Genomic DNA, 10,956 nt, shown 5'->3' with positions numbered 1-10,956 from the left:
TAAAACTTAGCAACGCGTGCCCGCTAGTGGAGTTGACTAGCTGGTCTATTCTTGGTAGAGGGTAGCAATCCTTTGGACATGCTCTATTGAAGTTTGTGAAATCGACGCACATCCTCCATCCGCCGTTGGATTTCTTGACCATAACCACGTTAACCAGCTACTCTGGATAATCGCATGGCTCAATGAAATCGACCGCTAATAGTTTGTCAACTTCTTATTCAATTGCTCTGTTCTTCTCGGCAGAGAAAGTTCTCTTCTTTTGCTTAACTGGACGCATTGAATTATCGACGTTAAGACGATATACCATCACGACCGGGTCTATTCCTGACATCTCATCCGTTGAAAACGAAGACATCGGCTTTTTCTCGGAGGAGAGTCAGTAGGTTGACTCTGACCTTTCGGTCCATGTCCATCCCGACAGCGACCGTCCTTTTTGGGTCATTAACCAGCATTTCTTACTTCATCTCCCCATCGAGCTCTAGTCTCGGCCCCTTAGCTGGCCGAGACTCCGAATCTTCCATAGAAATCTCAACCTCTTCTTTAGTTATTACCTCTTGCGTTCGAGCCTTTCGCTAAGTTCTCCATTGTTTCCGCGTTAGCGGACTCAGATCTTCCACTAGAACTCTTCTATAAGGTTAATTTAAAGCTGTCAAATAACATGACCTTGCCATTTCTTAATGTCCTTTCAGTCTTGATGTGGTCCCCCCATTAGAGACGTACAACATTGTCAAATGATATGTCGACACGACCCCCTGAACATCATGGATGAAAGCATGTCCTATTATGGCATTGTATGCCCCTGGCACATCTACTACCAAAGATTCCGCCATAACATCCCTGGCAGCTTCATCATCCCAACTCTTACTGGTAGTGTTACTAGCCATTTTGGTACTATTGATGCCCCTGTAAATCCTATCTCTGGATAGCGGATCGGCTTCAAATGCTCCCGGCCAATCATGAGCTTCTCAAATGTTGAGAGATAAAGTATGCTCGCGGAATTGTCCCCGTCCACAAGAGTTCGATGGATAAAGCAATTTGAAACTTTTAGGGTGACCACCAGAGGGTTGTTATGGGGATAGACAACATGTCTAGCATCCTCCAATGTGAATGACATGGCTGGCATCATCGGTGCTTTCCTCCATTGCATGCTCTCATTGAAGTTCACCTGATTTCAATACTCCTTCAAACTTACTTTAACCGCGCGACTACACATTCGGATTTGTCGGTTTTTTCAAATCCTCATCCTTAGTCTGATCCTTATATTGAGTGAGGTAGCCTCTTCTTATAAGGTCCTCTAAATTATCCTTCAAGTGCTTGCAATCTTCTGTTAGGTGTCTGTGGTCGCCATAAAAATTGTACCACTTGCTTTTATCCCGGTTCTTGTGAAACATTTGTTTTGGACGTTGCCATTTGTCACTGTTCTTATTCAAGGTATATATCTGTGCTCTTGATGCTGTGAGCTATGTGTACGCATCAAATTTTTCTTTTCGTTCTCCCTTTTCACGGTCACTACCCCTCTTGACCATGTTAGAATCATGCTTCCTTTCTTCTCGACCGCGATCCCCTTCCCGGCCTTTATCTTTCCTCTGCCTATCCTCCTTCCTCTTCCCTGGCTCGCGATTACTCACTGCTCTATCAAACTCTTCACCTCTTATGAACTCATTCGCCTTTCCCAAAACTGGTCCGAGAGATGTGAAGGTCTTCTGGCCAAGATAACTTCTAAATGTGGACCCCTCTCTCAAGCCTGTCATAAAAGCTAATACAACAACGTCTTGCTGTAAACGAGGAATGGAGACCACTTCGACATTGAAACGACCAATAAAATCCCGCAAGCTTTTAGTTTCGCCTTGCTTGATAAATAATAATTTCTCTGGTAGTGCGCTCACGGCGCCTATTACTCACGAAATGCGCGCTAAAAGTGGATGATAACTGAGAAAAGCCGAAAATAATACCTGGTTTCAAACTTTTGAACCATGTTTGAGCAATTCCAGTGAGAGTGGAAGGAAATACTTTACACCAAATGACATCAACCTGCGTGTCGCGGAACATATAACCTTTCGTATGCAGTGATGTGGTTATACGTTCATTCGAGGCATAGGGTGATTCAAGATCTCTAATATGAATAGAGAGAGTTTTGGCTTTATCAACAGGTGCCCCCGGTCGAATAGTTAGTAGCACCATTAGTGCTGTACTCATGACGGGATTGGCCCTAGTAAGGGTTCTTCGTATCTAGATTGATCGAGCTGTTTATTAAGCTCCCGTCCCTATCTATTAAGGGAACGCATCTTCCCGATTGGGGTCCCGTCCGCGTTTATACCGGATATAGCCATTGGTCGCTTACGGTTCGCGACCTCAGCCTGCTGAGAGGGAGGATCGTAGGGCTGAGGAGTGCCCATTAGCATATGGATGAAAGACGCTATGGTCTGGAGCTGCTCTAGGGAGTACTGACTCAGTTGAGCCAAGCTGAATGGAATATTCTTGTTTGGGGTCTGCTCCCCATTTCTCGGTGTCCAAAAGTGGAACTCGGGCGCTCCAATCGGCCTAATGATCAAGGGTTTGGAAGACCCCTGTCCGACTTTGAATCCTTGTGGTCCGTGACCAATGTTGTTAGCTGCATCAATCATGATTGTTGTTTAGAAAGATAGGAGGTCCCCTCCTTCTAGTGTCAAGTTGTTTCGGTTACGAAACGGTGGCGGACCTAAGAGAAGTCCATCAGTGATTGAGGGTTGTCCAGGAATGGTGAACTGCAAAAGAACAAACGTGAGCTACGCTTGGGTGGGACACGATGAAACTCCCTCCGACGCTCAAGTCAACAAGTGCCTAATAAGGATTAGAGAGAGAAAGCTAGAGAAAGAGATAGGCTATTTTTAGTATGAGAGAATGGACCTGGCGAAATAGTACCATTGGACTATTTATAGTAGCACTATTAATCTGACACGATGAGTAATCTTATGATACGTGTGCGACTATGATGAGTCTGTTTGGAGGGAAGATTCCTTTATTTTGTCCTTTTCGGTGGCCGTGAAGGCCGTCTCGGTCCGCATCCAAAGAGGACTTTTCATGCTCTTATAAGTTTGTGTCTTGAGGCATTTCCTGTCGGACTCACTACCGTGTCCAACAGTGGACTTGGGTGACACCCATACATTTGTGATTCTCCCACACACTCACTGATAATAATACAATCAAATAATGCATGGTTAACTAGTTCTACCTCAATGCCACAACACATAAATAGTTCATCGTGTGCAATATGTCACCTAAATAGGACTTCCTTGACTGCCTTGTTTTCCTTGCAGACCTCACAAACAAAGTAGCAGAGTTTTGGTGGGCCTCCCAAGTTCCAAACTATGCGCTACAAATCATTCAAGTTATTTTGGACCATTTGACCTTTCAATAAACTAAGCTAATAACGGGACTTCACAGTGTAACTACCGTCCTTTGTATAACACTAATATTTAGCATCATATGCAGGGAAGATACAGAAGCGAGTTTGAAGAATGGACTTACAATCATCCTCCTCAAAACAGGTGGAGACCGTTTGCATCTATTTCCATCTATGTTAATACAATCTACAACATTTATATTTGTTCTTTTGCTTCATTGATCTCGGCACAGGGCAACAACATTACATGGATCCAAGCCTTTTCCCATACTTTGATTTTTTTCCCGTTTTCAACTCGCCATATGAGCCCTTCAAGAAGGAGGGACTTTGTAACCCAAATCTCCTCCAAGAGTAGTTGGGATCGAAGCCACGAAACGCTGTTAACACATCACCATTTTTGAAATAACAAGCCTTGAATATTTGATGCAACTGTAATGTCTGTGCCTTATATTTCATGGCCAAGGAGAAAGGAGGCAGAGCTTCGACGCATCACGCACCACATCCCAGACAAGGAGGCTAGAGCCTGGTCATGCAGTTCAGCCCGGGAGGGACGTGACACCCTTCCACATTCTGCCTTCAAGGCAGAAACTTTTGATAAAACTTGCACCAGGCGGGCAGGTGACCAGGTTGGGCGGGCAGCTTACCAGTTTTAGATTTTTCGAGATTTAATCCGGATTTATTTGTTTTGGGTTTTGGGTGATTTTGTAAACATTAGGAGGTCATATATAAGGCATATTAAAGTCATTTAGAAACCTAAGATTCAAATTAGCTACAAATATAACTCTCTTTCTCTTCTCCTTCTCCATTGTAGTTCCTCTATTAGAGAGGCTAAAGAAAACTCCAAGGTTGACTGAACCACGTTAAATCTTTGTCTCTCTTTATTGCTTGCTTTACTCATTTCAAGTTTACAACATTGCATTTATTGTTGAACTTGAACTTAACTAGGAAACCCTAGGTCCTAGAAATAGCATTTATTGCTAACAATTGATATCAGAGCTTAAGGTTTGCGAGGTTTCTAGTTGATTTCTTTGAGGAATATGTCAACAATGAAGCCTTATATTGAGAAGTTTGATAGGTCCATCAATTTTGGACTAGGACAAGTGTCACCAACTGACTTCTACTCAAGAGTAGATTGTATGACCTTCGACTTGAGGAAGTTAACTCTCTTTAGTCTCATTTACATGAGTTTTATTCTATTATTATGGATCTTCAAATGTTGATTTGACTTTGGATGATGAAGATTTGCTTATTTGGTTGTTGTGCTCATTACCATCTTCATACAAGCATTTTAGGGAAACTATCTTAATATGGTAGAGATGATTTGAGTATTGATGATGTTAGCGATGCTTTAAAACAAAGGGAGTTAATGGATAATCAATTGACATTTAAATCATAAAACTATAGTGATGGCTTGTTTGTTAGGGGTAGATCAAATGATGTTGCATCTACTAATCAAGGTGGTAGTGGTGGTAAGAATACGGGGCTTTCTAAGTCTAAGAAGCCCAATTCTAATAGGCACAAGACTTGTATATTGTCATCTAAAGAGACACAATAAGTCTGAATGTTATAAGTTGAAAGACAAGCAATCGGGGGATATTAAGCCCGGGAAAGGTAAGGAACCCATGAACTCCGCCGATGTAAGCTATGTTGATTTCAATAGCGGAAGTGGGGCATTGGTTGTTACTCATGATATAGGCTCAAGAGCAAGAGTGAATGGATAATGGATTCGGGATGTTATTTTCATGTAACACCCTACAAAGATATGTTAACCTCATATGAGGAGTATAATGGAGGCACGGTCAACATGGGTAACAATGCAACTTGCAAGGTGATTGGCATAGGGTCCATGGATATCACTACGTTTGATGGTATAGTTAGAGAATTGTCCAAAGTCCGCCATGTTCTGGAAATGAATAATAACTTGATCTCTCTTAGTACTCTTGACAATAATGGGTGTAAGTACATAGCGGAAGGTGGAGTATTGAAGGTTATTAGGGGTTCACTTGTGGTGATGAAGGGTATTGAAAGGCAAAGTTTGTATGTATTACAAGGTTTCATGGTTAGTGGTTCGGCTAAAGTCTCCAACGGCACTATCAGTGATGATGATACCAAGCTTTGGCATTTGAGGATTGGTCATATGGGAGAGAAACGAATGTTCGAACATTGCAAGCAAGGATCGCTATAAAATGTGAAGCTATGCAACCTTGGCTTTCGTGAGCATTGTGTTTAGTAAACACAAGCGGGTTAGTTTCAAGCCCGCACAACACCAAAGGACCTTTTGATTACATCCATTCGGATTTGTGAGGTATTTATAGGAAGAATTCTTTGGGTGGTCGTTCTTTCTCAAGCACAAGGATGGTGTATTTGATGTGTTTTTCCGATACAAGAATATGATTAAGAACAAGACTCATAAGAAGATCAAGGTTTTGAGAACCGACAATGGCCTAAAGTTTGTTGAAAAGAAGTTCACTAAGTATTGTCTTGATGAAGGCATTGTTCGTCATAGAACCTGTGTTGGGAGACCTCAACAAAATGGTGTCGCAGAGAGAATGAATAGGACTCTCCTAGAGAAGACAAGATGTATGCTCTCACAAGCCCAATTGGGTAAGATCTTCTGGGCCGAAGCGGTTGCAACGACATGCTATTTGGTGAACCGGTCTCCTCACTTCGCTCTTAACTATAAATCTCCTCAAGAGGTATGGTTCGTAACTCCATGTGATTACTCGAATTTCAAATTTTTTGGTTATCCGACCTATATTCATGTAAATGAGGATAAACTTGAACCTAGAGCTAGAAAATGTGCATATTCTTGGTGTATGATCACTCCGGAGAAGGAGTTTTCTATTTGTAATGATGTAGGTTCATCTCATGACCCCAAGGAGAAGGTGGAGCTTGAAAGTGATTCACATTATGATGCTCTCACTCATGAGAGGTATGTTGATGATTCACCTCAAACCCAACACAAGACACTTGCTAGTGAGAGACAAAGAAGAAAAATCAAGCCTCCTTAAAGATATGTTGAGGAGTGTGACTATGTGCAATATGCTCTCACCGTGGTAAATGAGGTAGAGACATTTGATGATCCATCCTCCTACAAGGAAGCAATGTCTCTACCCGATAAAAGTAAAGAGTTTAAAAAAAGACATAATTTTGTAGGAAGGTTTTCTCTGCATGGGTAGTGAACGATAGCTCAGGGATTAAGCTAGCTATTCAGCCACCACCAATGGACCGTCGAAAAAAACCACAAATACCGCAACAGTCAATAGATCAAGGAAAAAGTGCTCGAGGAGCTACAAGTAACAACAATCAAGGACACTCCAATGGAACAGAAACTGGGGTTTCAACTGGAAATACCTTAGTTACGAGATCGATGGAAGAAACGATTGAAGCAATGAAGAATGTGTTCCAGGCTAATAAAGAGGCTACATTTGTTACTCCACCAGGAACAAATGTAAACAAGGAGAAGTAACATTCTGGAGCTCAAGAGGTGAGAACTTCTTCAGGAAACCAGAGAGAGGAACAGGGGAAGCAAGGAGAAGGAGGAAATAATGCTGTGAGAAAGCTGGAGCTTTCTGCACCAGTCAAATAGTCTAACGTTTCTGCTAATAAGTCACTCACAGCTAAAAGGACCTCATTGAAGTTCATCCCTCCCATGATGAAAGAAGGTAAGAGGTATGCTTAGTTAGATAGAACTGAAGTAGAATCCTTATCTGAAATATGGGCTACTGCTATCATCCTCTATGTTGTTGGCCAAACACCCTCTATTAGGGTTGTTACTAGATTTATAGAGTAGTCATGGAATAATGTTGCTATACCTACTATTTTTCTTCATGAAAAGGGCTATTTTTGGTTACATTTGCCACTATAGAAGACAGAAATGAGATCTTATATTATGGACCTCACATGATTAATTGAAGACCTATGATTATCAAGGCATGGACCCCAAACTTTGATTTTCAAGCTGAAGTGCTTCGAGTGATCCCATTGTGGATTAGACTCTATAATTTACCTTTGAACTAATGGGCTCCTGAATCATTGAGCAGGATAGGTAGCATGATTGGTGTGCCCCTATTTGTAGATGAATGTACTTCTAAGCAACAAAAAATTACATTTGCTTAGTTGCTTATTGAGGTTGATGTAACTAAGGAGTTGCCTAAAACCATTAATATAAAAGATATGAATCGTACAATCATTGAACATAGGGTGCATTTTGAGTCCCCCCTATTGCTTCCAATGTCATGCTATAGGGCACCATTGTGCTAAGAAGGTGCCTTAAAGGGAAAAAGAACAGTAGCTCAAGCAGGAATGGGTCCCTAAGCCCATTAGCTAAGGGGATAAAACAACTCTCACAAGTACTGAACCAATATAAGATGTCACTATTGTTGTAGTTAGAGAAGCTGAGTATGCTCCTGTAGAAGCTATTAGTCACACATGAGGTATTGTGAGAGAGATACAATAAGAGAAAGCTCCACCCCTTGTATGGAACATAGTTACTAGAGGTCAAAAAGGAAAATACATGAAAGTGGGAGGATCTGGTATAATTACTCACTCGGTGGATGAAGCTGGGGCCAAGACATTCACCATATCTCCTTGTTGATAAATCTGTGCACTTGGAACATCAAGGGTTTAAATAATCCCTGTAAAGTAGTAGAATTAAAAAAATCATTAGCCATAATAAGTTGAATATCTTTGCTCAGCTAGAAAGTAGAGTAAAGAAGCACAATAACATGAAAGTAAGAAATAAGTTTTGGAATAACCTGAAATGGGAGGATAATTATGATTATTCTGATAGAGCGAAGAAGGATTTGGTTAGCTTGGGACCCTGCAAAACTGGTGGTTACTATCATTAATAAATCACCTCAGTTCATTCATGGTCTTATTGTGGACAAAGGCAGTGGGTTACAACTACACTTCATTACTATTTATGGGTTGCATATAGTGGAGACAAGGAAACCTATGACGCAACCTCTCTTGAACATCAATGGAACTATTAATGCTCCATGGTGTGTTATGAGTGTCGTTGCCTCTATGGAGGATAGACTCAATGGAGCTAAGTTACTAGTTCAGAAACACAAGACTTTACTCACTTGTTAAGCACTTCTGACTTGGAGGAATGCAAATTAGTGGTACACTTTTACTCTTGGTCCAATAAGAGTCTTAGTGAGGCCAGGACCTGTAGCAGAATTGACAGGTGTCTTATCAACTCTCTTTGGCTTGCTCACTACACTAATGTTGTAGTGGACTACATGAATTCAGGTAAATCTTATCAGTCTCCTCATGTGATCCAGTGTGTTGCTGGTGATCAAAGTAAGGGCAGTCCTTTTAAATTTTTTAATTACATCGACGAGCATGAGGAGTTTCTACCTATATTAGAAAACACTTGGGGGCAAGATAGTCGAGAAAATATGATGCAGAGTATATGGAGAAGGCTTAAAAATGTTAAGCCGCAGTTAAAGAGATTACATAAAACAGATTTTGCTCATTTATCTAGTCAAATTGATCATGCTAGGCAAAAGCTTAGTGAAACTCAAAATGCCTTGAAGCTCAATCGAGCCAGCTTACTACTCTAGAGAGAACTCACTGTCTTGATCTTCAGAAGCTCCTAGATGTTGAAGAAGTCTAGAATATTATGGTTCCGGCAAGGAGATGCTAACTCTCATTTCTTCTTCTAATCTATGAAGGAAAGACATAATCAGAATAGTTTTGGGGAGGCAACTTGTTAAATCTAGTGATATAGATAAGGAAGTGACTGAATTCTATAAGCAGCTTATCGGATCTGCAATTGAGTCTCTGGCTATGATTGATGTTATATATCGAGAAATGGCACTGAGGTGTCCCAGATTGCTGCAAGTGAGTTGATTAAAGAAGTAACTTACAAAGAGATTGATGATGCCTTAAACTCTATTGAAGAAAGTAAAGCTCCAAGCATTGATGGCTTTAATAGCCTTTTCTTTAAAAAAGTCTGGCACCTTATAATGCTGTCAATCACTTCTTTGCCACTGGAGAGATGTATCAAGCTATCAATTGTACACTTGTTACATTAGTCCCCAAGGTGCATAACCCTTCTTATGTGAAATGCTTTAGGCCTATTGCCTGCTGCACAGTCTCATACAAGATCATTGCCAAGATATTAACAAGAAGAATGCAAAGCATGATCAGTGATGTGATAGATCTTGATGTATGATGAAAGTGGACCTCATAAAGGCTACTGAACTCATAAAGGCTACAAAACAAAGCATATCTCTTCAAGATGCATGATGAAAGTGGACCTCAAGAAAGCTTATAACTCTGTTGAGTGGCCTTTTTTGAACATGATGATGAATGAACTTGGTTTTCCCTCCAAATTCATTGGTTGGGTTAAGGCATGTGTCTCTTCTTTATCATTTTCTATATTGATAAATGGTACCCCTTGTATGCCTTTCAAGGCTAAGAAAGGATTGAGACAAGGGGATCGTATGTCCCCCCTTTCTTTTCGCAATTGGAATGGAGTACTTATCAAGATGTCTTGACAGCCTTAATCATAATCCAGATTTCAATTTCCACCCAAGATGTGAGAGGCTTCATATTACTCACTTGATGTTTACTGATGATCTTCTAATGTTTGCTAGAGCTGATCATAGTTCCCTTGAACTACTATTTGATGCTTTTAGTAAATTTTCTCATGCTTCAGGCCTTGTGGCAAACCCGGAGAAGAGTAATTTGTACACTGCAGGTGTTACTGAGGAAGAGAAGAGTGATCTACAGCTTATTGTTAAGATGCCAATAGGCTCTTTCCCACTTAAGTACCTAGGAGTTCCTCTTACAACTAGGAAACTCTTTTATCAAGAATGCAAACCTCTCATTGAAAAGACTGTTGCTTGAGTCATGGCATGGTCTGTTAAAAATATTTTCTATGCTGTTAGACTTCAACTTGTTGGCTCTATTCTACAAGGATTACATCTATATTGATGTCAAATATTTGTGCTGTCTAAAAAAGTTATGAAAGAAGTTCAAAGCATCTGTAGAAAATTTGGCCAAATTGAAGGTAAGAAGGCCCCTATTGCTTGGGACACTCTTTGTATGATGAAATCTTGTGGAGGGTGGAACTTAAAAGATCTAGTTGTCTAGAATAAAGCTGCTATGGCGAAACATCTATGGGCTATCACTCAGAAGCAAGATAGGCTTTGGATCAAATTGATTCATGCCTATTACATAAAGCATAGCAACCCCCTCACTATGATCATCCCAGCTAGGCTCTCTTGTAGCAGAGACATATTCATGGAGCATCACACTCAACACCTTCTTGTTACATATCATTTTTCAATCAAAAAGTTATATCTCGCTATGAGAGGAGAACAACCTGCTGTACATTGGAAAAGAATGATATGTAATAATAGGGCTAGTCCCATGGCCGTGTTCGTTACTTGGTTAATGTTACACAACATATTAGCTACCAAAAGCAGATTGTGTGAGTGGAGAGTCTTGACTAACAGCACTTATGTTCTTTGTTCAAGAGCTAGTGAAACTACCTCTCATTTGTTCTTTGAATGTCCAACTTCACAACAAATTTGGAGTCTATGTCTTCAACAGATGGT

General features: G+C 40.7%; 1 protein-coding gene across 1 annotated transcript; it reads left to right on the top strand.

The window, feature by feature from the left end:
- The first annotated feature begins 9,865 nt into the window (after positions 1–9,865).
- On the top strand, positions 9,866–10,243 carry LOC104908351 (uncharacterized). Its single transcript, XM_010697460.1, has one exon. It carries the CDS (start codon positions 9,866–9,868, stop codon positions 10,241–10,243), a length of 378 nt encoding a protein of 125 aa, XP_010695762.1.
- Positions 10,244–10,956: the final 713 nt, after the last annotated feature.

This window comes from Beta vulgaris, chromosome 5, assembly GCF_026745355.1.
Source record: "Beta vulgaris subsp. vulgaris cultivar EL10 chromosome 5, EL10.2, whole genome shotgun sequence".
Lineage (NCBI taxonomy): Eukaryota > Viridiplantae > Streptophyta > Magnoliopsida > Caryophyllales > Amaranthaceae > Beta > Beta vulgaris.
This window is presented reverse-complemented; position numbering and strand designations above follow the sequence as displayed.

Excerpts from the sequence above, each read along its gene's own strand:
- LOC104908351 (XM_010697460.1), top strand. The coding sequence starts at position 9,866 with ATGGAGTACTTATCAAGATGTCTTGACAGCCTTAATCATAATCCAGAT.